This window comes from Sphaeramia orbicularis, chromosome 3, assembly GCF_902148855.1.
Source record: "Sphaeramia orbicularis chromosome 3, fSphaOr1.1, whole genome shotgun sequence".
Lineage (NCBI taxonomy): Eukaryota > Metazoa > Chordata > Actinopteri > Kurtiformes > Apogonidae > Sphaeramia > Sphaeramia orbicularis.
In genome coordinates this window covers 19,615,450-19,638,771 of record NC_043959.1, presented here as the reverse complement: position 1 = coordinate 19,638,771, position 23,322 = coordinate 19,615,450, and the positions used below count along the sequence as shown (strand labels likewise).

Below are 23,322 nucleotides of genomic sequence, written 5' to 3'. Positions count from 1 at the left end.
TACCATTTTACTGAGTCGGTAAGCTCATGTTTAGCAATAATTTACCCATGTTCTCCTGCAGGTGGCCGTGACCTTTCACCCTCCTGCAGCTCAGGCCAAATATATTACATAAGATAAGTATCTGCAACATTCATGGTTAATGAAAGTAAAGACTTGAAAATGAGCTTCGAGTCATTTTGAAGCATCTTTTACTTGCTGTAACAAGAAACAACAGCAGGGAGCATCTATGAACAAATAAAGATGTGCATTCACATTTTCACAACAAACAAAAAACACAAACATAATGAAACACTGAAGGATGGACACAAATCAGTCTAAATATGATACAAGTACAAGCAGGATATACAGTTTATTTAATGTGGAAGGACCTGATGAAGAAGAGTAAAGTGGCCTTAAAAAAATACCAGCATGCAGAATCTGATGTGTTTGCAGAGTACAAATCAAATCCCTCCGTTCAGGGAGATGATTATTGATTATTGGTTATGGATGACTGTACAGGTTTAGTTTTTGAACATGTCACACAGCAGCTTCTCCATCGGTGTGTTTCCGATGGTTCGGTGGAAAAACAGCAGCTCGATGCGCTCCGAGTTCACAAAACGTAGCGAAGGAAGAAGAAGGAGTAGCTTTCCAAACCTGAAGACAAGAGAAGTCAGACATACATAAACAGGATCCATCAGAACAACCTGATAAACGTCTACAAATATACGTCTAAAGTCTTAGAACTTTAAGTCAATAGAAAAACCATCCAAAATAATACGTGTTGTGTTTGTACTTTGTACTAATGCAGGTAAATAATAAACTATGATAAAAAAAAAAACAGCTATCGAGAGAGTATCATGATTTTCGTAATACATCCTGAAAACTTCAAACGTGTAGAAGCTCATTTTCAGTGTATTATTTAGTGTTTGTCTGATTTAACCCATAAAGACCCAGTACTACTTTTGTGGCTGTTCCCAAATGAATTTTTCTCCACATTTAACCTTTCTTAAGTGATTTATCACCATTTATTGTAATATTACCCTCTGTATTTTGCAGATTGTCTGTGAAATTCATGTATTTTTGTTTGGGTCTTCATGGGTGAAAGCTTATTTTTATTGTCATCATCATATTTAATATTTGATTACACATTTGTACTGAAGTCTGGATAAAGCTCTGGTGAGGATGTTTTTATTAAATTATGTTCCATGTGGTGTTGTTGTTGTGCGTCAGGTGGTTGTCGATACCTGGCCGGCTGACTCGGGTAATGTGAGCGGATGTGTTGTCCCAGCATCACCTGGGACTGGTCCTGCAGGTTTTCCACCTGTTCTGGATCTTTGAGACCACGAGTCTCTGTGGAGAAAGAAAAACCAGTCCATCAGAACCTGTCACCTCAGTAGACCAGACCAGACCTGATCCACCTGGGATGGTAAGTCCACTCCACTGAATACCCACAGGGGGCAGTACTAGCACGTAATGAAGACTTTATTTCAGCATATCATTCATCCTGTTATTAAACTTTAAATGGAAACAGAAAAATGAAGGATTCATAACACATCTCAAATAATTTCTCAGTCATGGACGTTACTTTAATTGTATTATGTTGTCTTTGTGATTCATTTTAACTGCATTCACTCCTTCACTTCACTGCTTTAACTCATAAAACTTCATCTATTTTTGATAGAAATTCACAAAAAGAAAAATAAACTGATGGAAGTAAAATACAGACAGAAAATGAAATGACTAGACTCTGTCGTGGATTTCAGCAGAATTTTTTTTCCATTTTTGCTCTGTTTTCATTTATTGAATTTAGTAGAAATCCAGACAGCACTGACTACAGGAACACACACACTTGTTTTTTTGTTTTCATCTGAAATAGTTATCATTTTTTCACATCTTTCACGTTATTTAATCTTTCTAAACTCTTCCAGAGGACACTCATGTTCCTCGTTTGTATTTTATATTATATCATGTTTATTTTCTCATCACATCCAGTAAAATCAGCTCTGTCACTTGCTGTGGTTCCTGACCCTAAGTTTGTGAAAGGTTTTTGATCAGTCACTCGCCGCTGACTTGTTGCTCGTGCGTCTTGATTCTCACCTGGTTTGAACAACACCACGGCCTTGAGGCAGGCGAACTCCGTGGGGTCGACAGCGAGTGCCTTGAAGCGGCTGAAGGCCTCCTGCAGGAGGCGCAGGTCCAGGCTGGTGTAGCTGGTTTTTCCCTGCATTCCAGGGCAGAGGTCAGGCAGCGACAGCAGAGGGCAGCTGTCCAACGGCAGAGACCACTGGATGGCACAGAGCAGGAAGAGCTCGCTCCACGCCTCCTCCAGGAGAATCACCTGGAAACAACAACACAACCAGGCGTTCAGGTCAGTCTGTGGCAGGGGAAAGAACTGGACAGTAAAGAGTAAATATAGTACATTTGAGTCTGATGTCATAGAGCAGGGGTGTCAAACTCATTTTAGTTCAGGTTCCACCTCCAGTGGATCAGACCAGTAAAATAATAATATATTAACCTAGAAATAATTACCAAAAAAAAAAAAAAAAAAAAAAAAAAAAAAGCAAAAAACCCCATTAAATTATTAAAATATTCACATTTACAAATTATGCTTTAACAAAAATCTAAATAAGAGCAATTTTAACAATATATGCCTCAGCTTATCATTTATACATGTGCATTACACACAATGTTACACAAACATTTGGTAACAGGCATAAGATTGTTAAAATATGGAGCTAAAATAAGAACAGTTTCTACAATATTATGTTTCAGCTTATTAACACAACTTACAGATAACTGGATCTACAAAAACACATAATATTTGGTAACAGGCAGAATATTGTTAAAATGACACGTAATTTTCTTTAGACATTTCAGGTTCATATTTGTTCATGTTATTCACATTTTATTGGTAAAGGATAATTTGCAAATGTAAATATTTTCATATTAATTGTTTTTTCACATTAAACCAAGAGGGAAATTATATAGTCATTATTTATGGGTTATTTTGCTATTAATAATGATAATGGTAATAATAATGTAAACTCCTAAACTTGTATAAACTTTTATTGTATAGACTAATAATAGCCTGTTAGTTCTGTGGGGGGTCTGACCTGGTCTCTGAAGGGCAGGTTGGAAAACACCGGCAGGTTTTTGGCCCATTTCACCGACATGAAGAGCAGCCTCGCCGACGTCTCGTACACGTTCTCAGAGCTGGACGGGTACAAAGCCATGTGGTACTCCGACGACGCTCGCTCCGGCTCGTTACTGGTCACATCGATGTTTTCATCAACTGAGACGAAGAATCAGGTTCAGGTCAAGAGCAGCACAGACACTTTACACTCATAGAATATGAGCATCTATTGAACTGAGAAATAGTAGTGAAGTAAAAAAACAGTATAAAGAAGGAGGAACATCTTGGCTTGTTAAAATACTGAGTGTGCAGAGCTTTTCTTTCTTTTCTCATTTATTTTTGTTTATTATTTTCTATTTTTATTCTGCTGTCATTCTCCTGACCCATACTCCAGTCCAGTAGGGGGCAGTAACGCACCTTAAACCGCCAATAAAACCCAAGTAAAAACAGAAGGGACTGTAATTTGTATGAGCTCAAGTTCAGACTCAGTAATACTTCAATCGATGTCAGATGAGGTAATAATAGTCATAAATTCTCGCCGTGTCATGGTGGCCGCATGACCGCCACAACCTGCCAATCACCTGACAGTTGTCATAACTATATAAACTAAAGATTTATTGAATTTCAGAACATTTTTATATGACACAACAAGGAGTTCCTTAATGAAAACAGCATCTTTTCACCATGTACCAGTAGGTGGGAATAAAAACACCATGAAGGTGGTTTAGCCCCACCCACTTTCCCTCCCACCCAGTCATTTTAACCATAAACGTCAAAAATTACCGGGCTAAAGTTTTCTGTGGCTTCGTATCGCGGCACAGGTGAAGACTAAATGAATGAAGCTTCTACCCACAATGCCCCAGTGCTCACCATCCTCAGGCTCCAGCTTGGCGCAGGTCTCGGCCGTCATGAGGCTGGCCATGAAGCGGTGGTTGTTCTGGGGGCTGACGCAGCGCTGAGGGGTCACGGAGGAGGTGATGGCCATAGACGAGGTGATGTGGGGCCACGTGATGACGGAGCCGGTGGAGGAGGATGAAGACGAGGACGAGAAGGAGGACGAGGAGGAGGTGGGCTCCCGCGTGGTGGCCAGGTGCTCCTTCTCAGGGTCCACGTCGATGGAGTCCAGACGGACCTGGGCCGTGCTCCGGGGCTGACGCTCGTTCTGCACCGCTGTAAAAAATACAACACAAAACAAATACATCAAGATGAGAAGTGAAAAGACAGAACAAAGAGGCGACATCAGAGAGAAGACTGATGTGAACAGAAACATGATTAAACAGAATCAGAATTAGAATGCTTTAGTAATCCCAGGAGAAAGAATTGTGTGTTACAAGAGCTCCATTCAGGTATAGAAGTTATATATAAAGCTCTATATATATATATATATACACTATATCGACAAAAGTATGGGGACACATTGAATTCAGGTGTTTCTTTTCTAACGGGTCTGGGATACAAAACAATAATGATAAATGTCAGAATATAGTTTTATATTGGGATAAATATCATTGCATTGGTTAGTTTGGTTTAAAATGTTATCCTTGCTTCCAAAATGCCTCAGAGATGGTTTTTGTTTAATTTCTCTCAACACTGATTTTGTTTTTTGTTTTTTTGTTTTTTTTATTCGTGACTATGATATTAAATGTTCTACCTCTAAATTTCTAAAATATTTTTTGTGCTTTTACTGTAAAAATCTGACAGAAAAATTTCAGTTTATTCTTAAATGAAATATCAATGTTTATATCTCTAATCAGCATGAAATCAAATATACATATAAAAAAAAGACATATACATAAATGTAGTTAAAGAAATATAAATAATAAATTCAACTGGTGATTTTGAGAAAAAAAAAAAACAAGTAGTAAAACCACACATGATGAACTAATGCATGGAAAAGGATTCCCATAGGAACCTTAAATGGAGGCGTTGTGAAACAAATGGAGGATTAATACACTTTGCTTTTTTTTTTTTTTAATTTTTTTATCTAATGAATCTGAATAAACATCAAATCCTCATTATATCTCTGTCTGCACTTTTGTTTCCAAACTATTACATCAATACAAACTAAAACATTTAAAAACAGGAAAAATGGTATTTTTTTTAATTATATATTCTCTTTTCTTTAGGGAACTGTATTTCCCTGTATATTGTTATTGTACTTTATTTGATCATGTACAACCCTCTTTAAATGTGCTTGTTATTTTACTTTTTCTGTACAAAATCTTCTTGAAAAATAAAATTATAAAAACAAAACAGGAAAAAGGTAAATAATCATAAAACTAAGAGTCATGTTTTTCTAATCAGAAACTGTTTAAATCAAACCAGGTTTCAGCCCAAATACAAAATACATATCAACAGTATTTTATTTGCTCATATTTCAGAAATAAGTGGCGATCAGCTGATTCTGTCCTGTCAGCATGAGGCATACCTGCTCTGATCACATGTACTTCACATGTGCAAAAGCACACGTGTGGCCCCATGTGGTGCACATGGGAACATGTTCAGAATAACATCTCAAAGACATGGGATCATATGGGATAACATGGGAAGCGTGTTTTTGTTTTTTTGTTTTTGTAAAGGTGACGTCACTGTTTTTATAATTAGCTAAAAGACTCAAACTAAGTACAGTTTTCAATAATAGTAGGTTCAATATAATGATTTACAATAAAATAATTAACAGTGTTTTTTCTAAATTATTCATCCTTTCATCCATTGTATTGTTGCTGCTATAAATAAAGCTTCTTCATAATATTTGACAAAACTAAAACAAAAACTCAACTAAACCTGTATCAGTTCCACAAAATAAAAACCAGCTATTCATGTAAAATGTAAATTAAACTGAAACTCAGCACACATAAATATTCACACTGAACAGATGTATGGACATAAGCTTCATCCTGATGGTTTAACCTTTTATTTCCTTTATGTATAAAACAGAAACACTCACCGTCCTTGTTCATGCCCGCCTGCAGGCATTTCTTCAGCCGACACGCCTGACACTGGTTACGATGAGCTTTGTCCACGGGGCACATACCGGTACCGGCCTGACACCTGTTGGACCAGAACACGCTTTAGACGGAGAACCACAACCAGAACCAACACCCGGTACATGATCAGATCCACAGACAGACACCAGACTCAGTATTTAAGGATTGTATGGGTGTGTTTTTAGTGAAGGATCAAACTGGTGTTGGTATTTTTTTTCTGAACTGTACATTCAGAATTAGAGAAAGTTTATGTTTTTATTTTAATCTTTTATAAGAATAAAAAAAAAGAGAAATACAGCTCTGCTTTGCATCAGTTTAGTCAACCGTAATCGGTATATACAGGAGCTCATTAATGCCAGAAAAATGTCCCAATTAGATTTTATCAAAAATTTATATCAAAATCACAAACAAAACCTGTTCATTAAAGTTAATTAAATATGTACGAGTATGTAACTGAGTCATTTAATACATATTTATCTATAAACACTGGCTGTCAATCATCATTTGCTTTTCTGGACTCAGCAAAGTAACTGAAATTCACTTGATCTTAAAATAACATCCAACGTAAAGACACAAGATTTCATGTTTTATTGTGGATTGAGACCTACTAAAACAGCTATTGAATCAGTTTAATGAAAGGATTCAGTAAAATGCAAAGAAAGAAAGTTTTTCTAATAAAAAAACATTGTAATTATCATTTAATTATATGTTATGGAAGTTCTCTTTTTTTATGTTTTAATTTAAATATGGATATTTAGGGTTTTTTTTATTCACAGAATGTGCTGTAAATTGTTGTCATTTCTTACATAAGCTCTAATGTTTTGTGTCTAAAGAACTGAGGAAATATAGTGGTACCAAAGTTAGTGTGGGGATGAAGAACAGGCCTCAGAGACACAGACGTTCAGATATTGTTCATCCATTCCATTCTTTGTAGCTTCTGATGTAAGAAACTACACTATATGGACAAATGTATGTAGACACGTTGAATTCAGGTGTTTCTTTTCTAACTGGTCTGGGATACAAAATGATAATGACAAATGTCATAATATAGTTTTATACTGGGATAAATATCATTGCATTGGTTAGTTTGGTTGAAATTGTTATCTTTGCTTCTAAAATGCCTCAGAGATGGTTTTTACTTAATTTCTCTCAACATTGACTATGATTTTAAATGTTGTACCTCCAGATTTCTAAAACGCTTTTCATGCTCTGACTGTAAATAATAATTTTCTACCACAACTAACCATTTACTTTCTTCACATCTCACTTAAGAAGAAAAATCTCCCATTAAACTTTAAGGAAATATTGATATTTTTTTAAAAAACATCTGAAATCACTATGTACAGCTATAGACATGATGTGTCAGAATATTTTTGCCCTTATAGTTTATAAACATCAATATAACCATTTCATTTAACAATTTAAACCAAACTAAGTAATATAATACAATGATATTTATCCCAGTATAAAACTATATTATGCCATTTGCCTTGTTGTTTTGTATCCCAAACCCCTGTTAGAAAAGAAACACCTGAACTCAACGTGTCCACATACTTTTGCCCATATAGTGTACCTTCCACTTCTCCATAAATGTGGATTGTTTGACAGTGTGTGAAACGGTTTTTCTGTTCTAACTTGGATCTGGTTTTGGTTCTGAGGTTGGTCTTGCCTGTAGATGAGCCTCCTCCTGACGCTGCGTTTGAAGAAGCCGCTGCAGCCGTTGCAGGCGTAGATGCCGTAGTGTTTCCCACTGCTTGTATCTCCACATACTTTGCAGACCAGAGCCGGACTCAGAGCCTTCCCCGGAGGAGGACTCTTGGCTGAAAGTCAAACACATACAACAGGTTTGAAGCCGGGTATTGTCTCGCGTATGTGGACACCATCTGCGACGTGATCCAAGTCTGCAGCCGGACTGAACACACCAGGCAATATTGGAACAGACGTTACTCTCTGAAAATCTCATTTAGTGCATAATTATCAACTAAAAACAATAAATGGCTGGAGGCAAATTAACAACTGAAAGAAATTATGCCTGGAAACTGAAATTAATCCAAATAAACCTGTTAATTATGAATAAATGAATCTGTTTGATTCCAGCTATTGAGTATTATTGAAATTAAACCATATTCAGTTCAGAAGATGCACATTTAATATATTATAAATGACTTCACAAGGACATCTAATTAAAGTAAATTAAGAGGATTAAGAGAAAATCCATTAATATAGAGAAATATATTTAAAAAAAAAAAAAAAAATCAATGACCACCATAAATTGATTACTATTAACAATAAAATATCAAACAAACGCATAAAAAGACACAATTATATAACAGTTTTAAGATGAGAGGAATTTTATTAATGTGAGTTTTTACACCATATATGATTACGTTTTGCATGAAATAATGTATTCATGAAAATTTTGTTTAATCTGCTTTTTCCTCACTAAGCTCTAAGATCACAGTTACAAAATAAAATCATAAGTGATTAATAATAATCAATTAATTAATCAAATAATTACTTATATGTGACAATTTGGTGCTATTTAACTAAATGCAACAGAAATTATCACTGATACTATCATGTGTTTACGCATATAACCGTAGTTTTGTGTTTGATTTTATTTTGTTCATTTAATAGATGAATCCATTTAATAAATTGACGCTTAAATTGACCTTAAATACATATTTCTAGGTGAGTTTTCTTGTCCACTCTTACGGATCTCAGTTTCATTCTTGATGCAGTTTCGCTCCCTAAATACAGTTTACTTATCACTGTAATTGTCTTTTTCTTGTCACGGGATCTCACCTCCTCTGCTGTCGTCAGTCCCGCCGCTGCCAGACGATTCGGTGGGGGAGGAAGATGGCATCATGGGTATCTTTGACAAGTGATCATCCATCATTTTTTACAGACGGAGAAACTTTGCAAATGAAGGTATTGGTCCTGTTCTTCTAAAAGTCCAACGTCCAGGGCCTGTGTGATGGGAAAGTTCCAGTTGAAGTTACTGCAGATACAAGTACGTATCTCCGGGTTGGGGGGTGGGGGTGGTTGGGCCTCCAAGGGGGGGCAGATGGGCACTCAGTTCCCCTGCAGAGCCTCTACTGTTTCGGGGAGACGCAGATGGGCCGGGGTCCTCCTGCCACGAGCCGGGGCTGACTGACACTTGTTGTGGCGGGTCAACAGGTTGTCGTGGTGGTTGTTGTGTGTCGTCCTTCGTCACTGTCTGTGGGTGTTCCTCTGCGGTGGCTCCTCAAAAGGGAGCCCACATGGGGGTGGGGGTTAGGAGGGGAGGGGTGGGGGGGGATTAGCCCCGGACAAGCGCTGTGTAAGCACCATACTCATTTGTCATCCTCTTAATCTTTACTGTTCATCTACTGGATCAATCAGTCACATTGGACAAACACTGGTGTGAGTCTGCAAATGAAAACACAACAGGAAATGATAGATAGATAGATAGATAGATAGATAGATAGATAGATAGATAGATAGATAGATAGATAGATAGATAGATAGATAGATAGATAGATAGATAGATAGATAGATAGATAGATAGATAGATAGATAGATAGATAATGAATAAAAATTACAAATATAAGCAACAAAATGAGTAAAAACCAAAAAAATTGTGAAAAGTGAACAAAATCACATTAATAAAAAATGAACAAAATAGGCAAAAACTTAAGAAAAATAAACATTAAAAAGTAGCACAATGACGGATAGTTTTTTTTATTTAAATATGTTTAATATTCACATGTGCTTCTGCAGCACTTGTACATTTCCTTTTCTTCCCAGGTTTGTAAAGCAGTAGAAGTATAAACTTATATGTTCCCCTTACACACAACTCAAATCATTAATTAAAGAAAACCGAACAAAACATTACAGGTGTATTTCTGTCTTTAAACGCTTCCATTACCGTCCTGGATTAAACTGCTTTTCCTCATCCTTATATTTATTTTAAACTTGTATTTTATATATTCCTTTAAACTGGTTCATGTTTTTACTTTTCTTTATTTCATCTGTTTGACTGTTCCATGATTTAACCCCTGTGATTGAAACAATTGTCCTTTTTACAGTTAAATACAGTTAAATTTCTGTATTTTTTTTTTTTATTTGGAAGTAATTTATGTCTCGCTTTAAATATTAGTTGTGCTATTTAAAACTGAAACAAATCTGGAATTTTTTTGAGTTTTTAATCTTAAAAAAAGTTCACTTGTATGATCTCCATGTCCTGCATTATTTATCAATTTAATGGCTTTTTTCTGCCTTTTATATATTGTTTGTATATTGGTTTTATATATTTTTTCCAACAGTTCAACAGAGTAACTCAAATACAGTAAAACTAATGTACAGGGGAACGTATATAATTCTCTCTCAGTGAGGATATGCCTTGTTTTGCTCCATGCCAACTTCCCTTGAACATATTTAATATGTGATTTCCAGCACATTTTCTAGTCTAAGATCACAGCATGGGATTTTTATTTCATTTATACTTTCTATGTTTACATTATCAGTGCTTACCTTTAGATAAATAAAAAGAATAAAACATCAGCAGAGGAGTGGAGGTAACTTTACACCATCAGCTCCGTATCACTCATCACTCCTCTTCAGTGTCTGCATCTAAGGGGATGATTACCTGAGGCGTATCATTATATTTACCAGCCTCTTTAATTTGTATTTCCCCTCCTTTCTTTACTATTTTGCCCCCAGTTTCCAGCCCCATTTCCCTCTCGCTGTATATTTGATCTGTGTGATTGCCTCCTGTTCATAATGAGCTCCAGTGTTTGCGGAGGAGATGCCTATTAACTCCCATTTCCCTTTTTTTTTGGATAATCTCCAGTAGAGATCAGCCTCTTCCCTTTAGCCTCCTATGGGACAGGTCACAGACGGAATAATAGACATCTGAAAGGCGAAATGATTCATATCACTCATTCATAAGGATCTCACATATATTATTAAACCATCATGCATGTGGCATTTACATAGGGAGCAAAGAAAACCAGAGGCACTGAAACGGGCAGTATTTTAATATTTCAATCAAAGTAACTTGTAGTTTGCTCACCTAAAGACGTATTACAACATATATTATGATTATATGAAGCTTAAACTAAATGAGTAATAATAAAAATGTGTAAAAACTACATAGAATAAAGCAAAAATGAACTAAAATCAAATGGAAGTACAGGTAAAATGAGCTCGGTTTGGTTTTTCTTCCATTGTTATACAGTTCATGTTGCGCAAAATGGGAAATAACCAATGGTTTTGTGAATCATATTTGTAAGTCACTGTCTATAAATCAATGCTATCCTCATAAAACTGTAAAATCTGAAACAAATCAACCTCAACTAAAAATTTAAAAATTCATGTAAAAAAACCCAAAAATCAACTGACTCATAAAACTCATAAAAACAAAAACAAAATGAAAGACTAAGTAAAAATAAAAGAAATATTGCAATATGCATTATGAATGGCATTAAAACTGATAAAAAAAAAAAAAAAGCTTGTAAACTGCTACTTTTTTGGCATAAAAAGTACATGAAATCTATTAAACCAGGAGTGAAATAAACCATGATGTGTTTCAGTTAAAGGCAGATGGACTCGACAGTGAACTTTACTAAAGAACCAGTGATCCATAAACACTGATATTGTCAGGATCTGTGCCTGGGTGACCCTCAGCTCCTCTTTTGTTATAATCATTATCATCATCATACTCACCTGCTGGCGCTGCGTGGCTGCAGCCAATTACCATTGGCCTATTTAAGGATTAGGTTTGCAGCCATGCAGCGCTGGTCCATTACTCCTCATTCCTTTCCATAGCCCGGACTATTACCCATATTCATCCACGGACTCTGACCCCAGGTTTTGTATGTTTTTTTTATGGACTCTGTTTTCTGATTTAGTTTTTGTGTTAGGTTTTTGTTGTGTTGTTTTCAGATTTTGTTAAATAAACTTATTTTTTTCCCCTTCAGTACCGAGCATTTGAGTCCTTTCTTTTCCCCTTGTGACAGATATGAGGCCACGTCAGGTTCACCATGGCATTGAACTGAACCAGAACTGACCATATTTGGAGAAAGGGGTGGAGCTGCAGGAGCACAAAGCATTAAGGGTGAGCTAATGCTAAATGCTAGTGTACTGACAGTAAATTTAATCAAGAACTTGCATAAAAAAGTCATTATATGGACTCGTTTGTGTAATTTATTCACTGCAATACATTCGAGGTGTCAAGAAATAATGTTCAAGTCAATAAATAGAAGTGAGATGTCAAGGACAGCCCGACATCAGAACTGCTATTGGTCTTAAATCCTTTTCATGGAGCAGTAATTTACATATGGACCAGAACACTTATGAGAAAATAAAACAAATGAGAGCAGGATGACTCCCAGATAAACATTATTGACATTTTTAGCATGAGCTCAGTGTAAGTCTGTGGGAGGCAGGGCTTTTATGAGCAGCATCTAGTGGTCGATCAGGGGTATTACAATACACTTTAAAAAACAAAAAACACTATGATTGGCTTCACTTTGGATCTGTAGTCCTGGACTGGGATGTTACGTGCAAATACTGTAAGTGAAAGCAGAAATACAGCCACAAACAGCAATTTAAAGGTCAAACTAATAGAAAATGAAACCTCCATCATGTTTACTGCTTCAGTGAACTGGATTTATGAACCAGTTTGTTGGATGAAATGTCACCGATGCCCCCATTGAACCAGATCATATCCCAAACCTGTGCACTTCATGTATTTACTCAGTTTTTCTATAATGTTCTATCGATCACCACCAGTTTTCATTGATTTAGAACAGTGGTTCTCAACACCCCGTCCCCCTGTCCCCCAAATTTTTTGGGGCATCGGGGGGGGGGGGGCTGCAGGCTCATAATTGTGTGGTTCAAAAAAGGTTGAGAAATCCCGATTTAGAAGAACCAAAAGTTTAATCTGGTTCTTTTTCTGGTCCAGATTTGACACATTCTTTGTCTGAGAATGGATGATTTTACTGACATTAAAATTATAAATGATGTTTTTACTGTGAACCCTAAAGAAAATATCTGTTTTTGGCTTCCAGATGAACTTTACTCAACATCTCACTAACTGACTTCTTTGCACAACATAATATAGAAATAAAAATTCAAGGAAGCAAAAAATGATAATACACATAAAAAAAAGAAAAGAGTCATATTTGAAAAGGAGTGAGCTGCATAGCTTATTAGCTCTCACCCCTTTGTCTAAACCACAATATGTGCATATATACATATACACACACACACACATATATATATATATATATGTATATATATATATATGTGTGTGTGTGTATGTATACATATACACATATATATATATATATATATATACACACACACTCACACACACACACATACATACATACATATGAACGTATACATACATATACCACATGTACAAATACATATATACACTGACACATACACATACATTAACATAGGCTTCTCTGCCTCTAATCCCTATGCCATATCAGTGAGTAAATGTGGGTATTTCTTTTATTAACTGATCATAAAGAATTATCAACTAAACTGATGCAACAACAATCAAACATATCTCGTATAAATTATAGAATCTCTGAATGTCCAAATGAGGCAAAAAAACAGAGAAACTCAGCAGATATATTTGTCTGCTTTTGAGGTTGATTGCTTTTTAATGATTGATTTGTTATTTGTTGTGTTTTTCTTATTTAGAGCCAACAGTTTGGTGTATGTATGCATGAATTAATGTCATTGTTTTCACTTCCATCAGGCAAAATCTCAAGTTGTATTTATCAAAATCATTTCTGAGAGATAATAGCCCAACACAACAACCAGATCTCCAGAATAAAAGTCCTATGTTTTTGATTTTACTTTCTGATTAAGAGCAGGTGCCGGTGTGTATTTACAGTAATAATCCTCTAACGTTCATGTGACCTGACACAGTCGACTGGTTCTGGTGAATGACTGTAATCTAAACAGGACGCTGTGTTTCTGACATCTGTGCACTGACATCTGTAGCCACTGTGTTTCTGTTTGCTGTTTGTGTTTATCATGTGTTAATAATTGGACTAATGACTGATCTCAGACTGGACGCACTGTGTGGCTGCTTTAAAGCTGATTCCAAAAATGTTAGAACCAAGAAAAAGCACAACATGAAACTGAAGAATCCTTCACAGAGCTGAGGTCAGTGAAGATATGGATGCATGTGCTTCATCATGTGTCATCATTTTCAGTGCAACTTTAAGGATTTGTTTTCTAGATATAAAAAAAAATAAAGATTGACTGATGGTAGATTTTTAATTATATCCTAAAAATGGAGTTTTGGGAATATAATGGTTTTACCCAGGATGTGCAGCTGAATCTCCTTGGTGTTTTGGCGATAACTAGGACAGATTGGGTTGGATTTCTTCTCCTTGATAACCAACATAGTGGACCCCTAGTGGAAGAACCCTATGGATTTCAGCTTTTCTATGAGTATTATAAGTCATCCAAATGCGGGCACTTTAGTTGAAAATCAGTTTTTTGGACATAAATCAAGCAATAATAGGCCGACTGAGATCAAATGTGGTTCATATTGATGGTCTTACAAATGTCCATTTTCTGTCCACCATCCTCTCCTGTCTTCATCGTCATCACTCACTTATCCATATAGTTGTGATAGTGTTTATCATATAGTTCTGTACATGGTAGAGGTTTCTATTATTTGTACTAACTGTTGTAATAGTAGTACATCCACGGTTAATACTTGTTATGTAGTAGTAGTATTAACAGTCCTGGACCTTTGTTCTGGTTTTTAGTACCTATACTAACACCAGCTGATCTACTTTTGACAGTTTAAGCACTTTGAGATTCTACTGAATGAAAAGTGCTTTATGAATGCAATTTATTTTTTATTATTATTATTATTATTAGTTCTAGTTAAGTTATCTGTGCATCAATTGCATCCATGTGTCTCCCCCAGTCTCTCTCTAGCTCTATCTCTTTCTCTTTTCTCCTCCTTTACCCTCTCTCTCTCACCCCAGCTGGTCCTGTCAGACGTCCATCCTCCAGATTTCTGCTGTTAAAAGGAAGTTTTTCCTTCCACTGTCACCAGTCACTAGTGTTTGCTCCTGGAGGATTCTGTTGGGTTTCTGTAAATTGGCTTACAGTCTGGTTTTGACTGGCTCGATATGTAAAATGTCATGAGATAACTTTTGGTATGATTTGAAGCCGTATAAATATGATTTGATTAATTGATTGATCGATATGGGCTCATTTTCATTCACTAGGTGTAGTTTTTATGGGGAAAAATTGGTTCTCTGTCTATTATTCTTCTACTATCAGGTCCATGTAGCTCAAATTGAGTTCATAGCGATTGTCTAACAATTCTCTTTCTTCATGCCACTACCTTGAGTTTACATGATGTCATATTTTGACACCAGGTGGTATGTTTTTTCCAAATGGTTGGGGGAGCAGAGGATTGGGGAGATTTTGAGAATATACCCTTGCTATCGGTCCCCAATAGCGTAAGCCTCCTTGTCAGTAAAATCATGATAGTTTGCAGCTGGAAAAAGCCAATATCAAGTGATGTTACCTTGACTTTTGGAGTTGTAATTAGTACTTTTGAAAAGATACAGGGAAAAAAAAAAAAAGAAAATGCACTGGTTCCATTACACTATTACTTTTACCATATCTACATCCATATAGTCAATGGAAATTTGTACAACCTTAGAAATAAACCACATCTTATATAAATGTTTTGAAATCTTACATAAATGTCTACCACTATAGACCTGCTCTTTTATATACTTTTTTTTTTTTTTTTTTTTTTTACTGTTTTTGAGAGAAAAGGCTGATTAAATAGACACCACTTTAGAATTGACAAGCTGAAAACGAAGTAGTTTTTGTGTTCATTCATAGGTGGAGGGGTTCAGGTATGAGCTTTAGCTGCTTCAACGTCAGTAGTGGAAACATTAGTCATGGACAAATGGAAATGGAACATTAGTGAATTGAAATATGGTCAAGACTAGTTCAGCACAATAACTATGAGGTCTGATGGACTGTTATTTATGTGAATGGAAGATGTGATATTTGACCCAAGATGAAGAGAAAAATGTGTTACAAAATCATAAATCTGGCTTCATCAACCCTTCAGATACCCTTGTACCTAATAAAATGACCAGTGGATATATACATACATAAACCCCCTTTAAAACTGGTCATATTAGTTGTGTTTTTGTTTTAGAAATAGTGAGGCGTGGCATATGGACCTAGCTTAGGTCAGAAGAACAGAAGATGATGGTGGTGAATTTGACTTGTTTATTTATTCTTTCATTTTATTTTCTTAGTTTATTTAGTAGTGGACATATAGAACATCCAATGCTCTGCACAAACAGTATATAGTATTTAGCTAATCTACAACTGATCTCAGACCATCCTTGATTGCACATTTTGTAAAATAAATACATTTATAATAACATCTAAACAGTATAAACAAACAAAAATTCTGATATACATAATACCAGACGTACACTCAGACTCCAAAAACAGTCCGACCTCACCAACATTAGACATTTTAGACGTGGGTACTATCTTATTTTGCTTTCAGCCGGTTCTTTACCTTTGCTGTGAATGTTTTGAAATTAGTTTTTACTTTTGTTTCGGCGTTGTGTTTCAGATGTTTGTATAACTGCATCATCTGCATAAAGTTAGCATGTTGTAGCTGAGTAGTTTAATGGCATGTCGATAATGAAACAGGCTGAAAACGAGAGGACCAAGAGTAGACCCCTGTGGAATGCCCATGTGGTTATTTAAAAAGACGGATGTGTCCTGGTCAACTTTATAAAATTAAAATCTAAATTGACAAACATACAATCAGTGACAAAAGACAAATTACTCATCTTTTGTTACTGACAGTGATACTTTTTTTTTTTTTTTTTTTTTGCCGAAGTCAGATCCCATTGGGCGCAACCCAAGGGGCAGGGCTTCAGCTCTCAATGACAATAGTTTCCATAATGTCCTATTGTGAACTTCTAATAAAAATCCTAAAACAGCTGTCTCTCATGCACAAACATCTTATCACTTTTATCCCTCTAAAGTCTAAGTAGAAATTTTGCTTTAGGAGCAAAATTAATGTTGATGTCAGCGAGTTGCAGCCTCCGAGTAACAAAGCCCGACTCTAATTGGAAAAAACAAAGTGGAGAGCAGATAAGTAGATTAGAGTTCGACCACATTTTGTCTGCCATTCGGAGTCAAGAAGACTGGGGTAAGACACACAATTAGCTCAAAAGATTAAAAGAGCAGTGAAGAAACACTTATTGCGGGCATCTTTAAACATATGGTGGCTACTCTCTTCATCCTTGGTCACCACTCTGTTGACCTTTGGAGGATTTAACGGTTAATTAGTCTGTCTTCTTGCTCGGATGCACACAATTACACGATGATTACTGATGTGGACACGGAGTCACTTATGACTCACTTAAAACACACAGAAACATACTGTACATGGGGTTGAAAGGTCACAAATCATGACTGGTCTTAAACACATGTGAACCCGTGCATTTATGTTTCCTGCACATGCGGATCATTTGTGGATAAAATAAAGGGAATTACACTGTTTGAGTTTAGTTCATTATTTCCACATTTTTGGGTGAACAAACTGCTTCCTGATTTCTGCCCTTATGGAACAATAAACAACAGAAAATAGTTATTGACCCTAAAATCCAAGAGGAAGTGCAGGTTTTGGTAATGAATGTAACTGAATTGGACTCAAAAATGTAGCACAGATTAGCATCAGAACTTGATAAACTAAAATACTACAGACAAATAGCTGCTTAAGTTTATAAACTATGAGTTGATTTGGGCAAATATTTTATCAATATCATAATTTTCAATCCGATTATATAAATAATCATCACAATATATGTCAAGCCACATGACAGCTTAATGTGTGTTTTATAGTAGTGGTATAGGGTCAACAGAATTGTCAACATAACTAACTTTAAGTAAATAAAGTTTATTTATAAAGCGCTTTTCACAGATAAAAATCATAGAGCACTGTGCAAAAAATGGGTGCAATAAAACAACATAAGAATAATTTCATAAAATAAATAAAAAGGATAAATCCATCAACCAAAAGCTTTCCTAAATAACTAAGTATAATATGACTAAAAAACGTATACTTTGGTTTTTTTGGGAATTCTTATTAATGTTCGGTGTCCCTGTCAAATAAACCAATACAAGAAGCACTCGGAGAGCACAGACCTCTGCCAAGGCAGATCAGTGCGCCCCCCCGATCACCACCAAAATTTAATCATTTGTGCCAGTATCAACATGTCCTGAAATTTTCATCCAAATCCATCCATAACTTTTTGAGTTGTGTTGCACAGGGACAGACAGACAGACAAACCAACACCGGCAAAAACATAACCTCCTTGGCAGAGGTAATAATGAAATAAACTCAAATCATATAAAGTGGAAACAGACTTAAAAAGATTTGGGCTCTATGATTTAATGATTAAGGGCTTATAACAAGAGAATCTGAAAATAACAAAAGATGACAACAGCTTAAAGATGGTTAGTTGTGGTTTTATAAACATGTCAAACACTGAAAAAACAGCACATTTCAGAAATTTAGAACATTCAAAACTATTATAGTTGTAAAATGTTGATACTTTTTAACCCTTAAAGATGTAAAATGATTGTGCGGCAACATCTAAATGAATTCTCTACATTTAATCTTTATTTATCACCATTTATTATAATTTTATTCTCTACATTTTGCATTTTTTAGTGAAAATCATGTATTTTCTATATTTAATTCACTGATCATGTAGATGGTCATAAAAGTTCTGAGTAAATTCAAAGGTTATTATGTCAAAACAGAGAAAACTAAAGAAAAATGGACTTATCAACAAAAATCTCTCATTAACTGAACATAAACCCAGTGTGTCCATCTACTGTCATTGATCCAACTCCATGGGTTGTACTGGTGAATCAATGTTGTAGAAGATGACGGTGTTCCCACGGTAACTACAGAGCCTCTGAACGTCTGAATGGGTCATATCTGATGACCATGAAAAGATGAGTAACTGTATTTTACACCAGTTATGTACATGTATTGATAGGATTAATGGATCAACAGGTATTAAACAGTTTAGATCAATAGATGGTTTTGGTGCACAGTGGATGTTTAAGTCTTTCAGGACCTGGAATTCCATTTTAGAAAAGCATTTCTCTTTGTCCAGAGTCAAATTATACAGTTAGAATATCTATTAAACATACATCCTTGTAGTAGAAATTATAAGTCAATATATAAACACAATTGATTGTATGAGTTAAAGTTCTACCTGATACCTGATGACCACGAAAAGATAAATAACTGTATTTTACACCAATTATTTACATGTATTGATAGGATTAGTGGATCAATAGGTATTAAACAGTTTAGATCAGTAGATCGGCTGTGAATTGTTCATTTTTATAATTCTGTACAGATTTGATCGTCCTCACCCTCTTGACGTACTGTTTGGCATCTGACCATTTTCTCTCATGTATTATTCACCTAATGGACTCAAATGCACAGGTGCTGCCTCTGATATTAATATTAATATTTCTTCATGAGTGATAGTATAATTGCTTTATTATTTATTGAAATCACATGTTTTATTTCATCAAATCATGTTTGCCATGTAATCAAGTGTAGTGTTCAGTTGGACAGACCTTCAGTTATTAAAGCTGCAGCACCTGAGGGTTTTTTTTTTTTTTGTTTTTTTTTATGGGTTTTTTTTTTTCTGGACAGGTAGGGGTTAAATATATGGTTGATAGCTGTTCAGATTCAGACAGATGTGACTCTACTGATGATGTCAGGGTTGTCGATCTCTGTGTTTAGTATTTGATTTGGACTTGGAGAAGAGATCTACAGACGGAAAATGTCTGTCAGGATTAGAAACACACTGGATTAATGACAGATTAAAATGTGTCAAGACTGATGTCCACAATAAGACAAATATATATTTTTAGGACTGGGCAAGTTAACGCGTTATTACTGTGTTAACGCATTCGTTAAATAACACCAACAATTTTTTTTTATCTCACGTGCCATTTTATTATAACTTCTATTCTTCTGCCTCTGCTTGTGTGCGTGTAGCGATTAGCTCGGCAGATAGACAACAGGTTTACCAAGAAAAGCTGGACAACAAAAACTTCTCCACAGATCTTTTACTTGAGACTCACTGTAAAACTGCAACATACATACAAAATATGTCTCAGTTATGTTCATTGCCTTAGTACATTTACATGGCATTATACATTTAAATGAATGGGAAAAAGATAGCTAGCTTGATGCTAACTTGAATGGGAAAATCCATGGACACGCTAACGATTAGCATTTACAGATTATTTTAAGATTTACGTCTTTTTATCCAGCAACAAAGGTTCACATCAGAGATATTTTATACTATTCATTCTTACAACAACTGAACATAAAATACTCACAGGCAAACGTTTTTCAGGCCATACAAACAGAGTGAAAGAAACGTGTCTGTTAGTTCCTTCTTATGTCTGAACTGGCTACGGTAACACCAAAAGGACAAAACATACGTTAGTGCAATTTATTCCAACCACTAGAGGGCCCCCTTTGCTGGCTTTTAACAACTGAACATCACATATTATTTTGCTCTGTGAATACATGTATGTTTCAACCAATGACAGCATTTGGGGTGGGCTTAAGACTCCTGTCAGTCACTCACAACTGGAAATAAACTGTTGTGGACATAAACATGGAGAAAAGTACCGGTCTTTTCCATGGACATTTTCATTTTAAATGTCTTCAGATGGTGGGGTTGAGAAGGACAAAGTTGTTTATAAGCACTGCAATGTGGAATTATTTTTTTTTATCACTGGAGTACTTCCAGTCTGAAATATCACTTAAAGGCAATACACGCTGTTGATGCCGGCAAACACCCCCCCACCCCCCATATAACTATGTGATTAATTGTGATTAATCAGAAATCCACGCGATTAATTGAAATTAAAAATTTTGATGGCTGCCCAGCACTAATATTTTTGTAACCAAATATTTTCTTCTGTTCACATGACAAGACTAAACTGCCTCCAAACATGTCCTCCATTTGGCTGTGTCAATAGTTGTTGTCCAACCTGTGGACACCGTGGATAATAGCGGACGTCTCAGACTCAGAGGCTTTAATCTGTTATGTAGGTGTAATTCAGGTGTAAACTTGTGTTTCCTTAAGTGTTGGTTGTAGAAGTGTATTCTTTACATGATGTGGATTTGTCCATCACACTGGTCGGGTCCGGTCCGTCTGCCAGAGGTACCAGTGCTGACCTCCATCTACTGCAGGTCATACACTTGTTTATATTTATACACCTGGATTTGATGTTTCAGGTGCAGCATCATCACACAAACACATAATAAACATGACCAACATAGGATGTGAAGCTATCAGCTAACAACTGGAACACACAGATAAACACGAGCGTAGAAAATAGACACTTTGTTCAGAAAAATCTCAGTGTTTGTGACTTAAAGTGCTGTTTACCTGTCAACAAGAGAAACAAACGGAGAAAAAAAAATCTATTTTGCAAAACATTTGTGTTAGTGGTGACAGGGCATTAGTGTTGAATTCTCTGACTCCTCACATCTGTCTGTAACAAACCTAAACAGCTTTGCTTTTAAAAGTCATTGGCCCAATCCCATTTCACCCCTTGGCCCTCCCCCTTACCCCTACCCCTCCATTTTGCCTGTTCACATGAAGGGGTAGGGGCGTCCTGATTCTCAATGAGTCCGAGGGGGAGGGCTGTTTGACCCTCCAAATGGAGATTTTTCAGGACCACATTACCAACAGAGGGGTAGGAGAAATTTCCCATAATTCTGTTCGAATCATTGGCAAGATGGAGGTAAACACAGCAAAAAAAAGTGCAACACTGACGAAAGAAACACACAAATGTACATATTTTCTTTGTAACTTATGGATCATCCATTTAATGCTGTTTCAATGTATTATGGACTGTATTTATGTGGTTTGCGGTTGATAGCCACAAAAAGATGACCAAAGCCTGTGGAACAGAGACAGTTCCAGCTGCTGACAGCATGGGGAATACTTTCACAAACAAAGTTGCTATATAAACATAGTTTATAGTGGCATCGATGACTGCTGATGACGAAACAGGTCTGGAAGGGTTGTCCCATTTCAGAGGAGAATATTTCAGCCCCTACCTCTTGCAACTCCGTTACAAGGGGTAGTGCCAAGTGCAAGGGACAATGGGTAAGGGGGAGGGGCCAAGGGGTGAAATGGGATTGGGCCATTAAGATGTCCTGCTCTATCTTAATCAGTAATTAATTGATAAACTGTGACATATTTTTCAATATATAAAAATTCATTCATTTTCTGAACCTGCTTTATCCTCACTAGGGTCATGGGGGTCGCTGGAGCCTATCCCAGCTACTTATGGGCGAAGGCGGGCTACACCCTGGACATGTCACCAGTTCATCACAGGGCTGAACATACAGAGACAAACAATCACTCTCACACCTATGGACAATTTAGATTAATCAGTTAACCTATCAGTGTATGTCTTTGGATGGTAGGAGGAAGCCGGAGTATCCTGAGAGAACATGAAAACTCCTCACAGAAAGGTCCCACCCCCATCGTCTGGTGTTGGAATTGAACCCAGGACCCTTTTGCTGTGAGGCACAAGTGCTAACCACAGTACCACCGTGTTTACCTAAGTTATTATACTCACTGGCAAATAAACAGAAATGAACAACTATTTTACTTTAGATGAAATACCATCTTCATCCATGTCAAACTCAGTAGTAACAAATGAAAACTGTTCCCTTTAGTTTTTACCGTTAATAAGGCGTGTTTTGCTGCTGTCAGACTGTGTGGGTGTTCATCTGCAGATCAGATCAGCCTCTCTGTGTTTAGAAGATGACTGGAGATGAGCAGCTGCTGCATTGGACCAGTTTACATAATAATAATAATGCGCTGCAGTACACCCTGACAGCATCGGGGCCAGTTTTAGGTGAAGACTTGCTTACACGAGCAGGCCATAGATTATGCCAAGACAAATAGATTAGCATGGGAGCAGCCTAATATTAGGATTCAAAGAATGATTAGAGGAGCGCTGTTATGTAATGACATTACAGAGTGTCTGCGATAACCCTCGATGAGACGACGCTAACCTCCATCAACAGTTCACGCATCTTCTATTTACTTTACCTGAAAGAAC

General features: G+C 36.2%; 1 protein-coding gene across 1 annotated transcript; it reads right to left on the bottom strand.

Moving 5' to 3' along the window:
* Positions 1 to 171: 171 nt before the first annotated feature.
* On the bottom strand, positions 172 to 9,341 carry LOC115416798 (photoreceptor-specific nuclear receptor-like). Its single transcript, XM_030130679.1, has 8 exons — positions 8,905 to 9,341; positions 7,769 to 7,919; positions 6,060 to 6,163; positions 3,983 to 4,282; positions 3,093 to 3,271; positions 2,077 to 2,317; positions 1,224 to 1,329; positions 172 to 633 (listed from the first exon to the last, which is right to left on the bottom strand). The coding sequence occupies exons 1-8, from the start codon at positions 8,996 to 8,998 to the stop codon at positions 501 to 503; spliced, it is 1,308 nt and encodes a 435-aa protein (XP_029986539.1). The 5' UTR covers positions 8,999 to 9,341; the 3' UTR covers positions 172 to 500.
* Between the last annotated feature and the right edge of the window lie 13,981 nt (positions 9,342 to 23,322).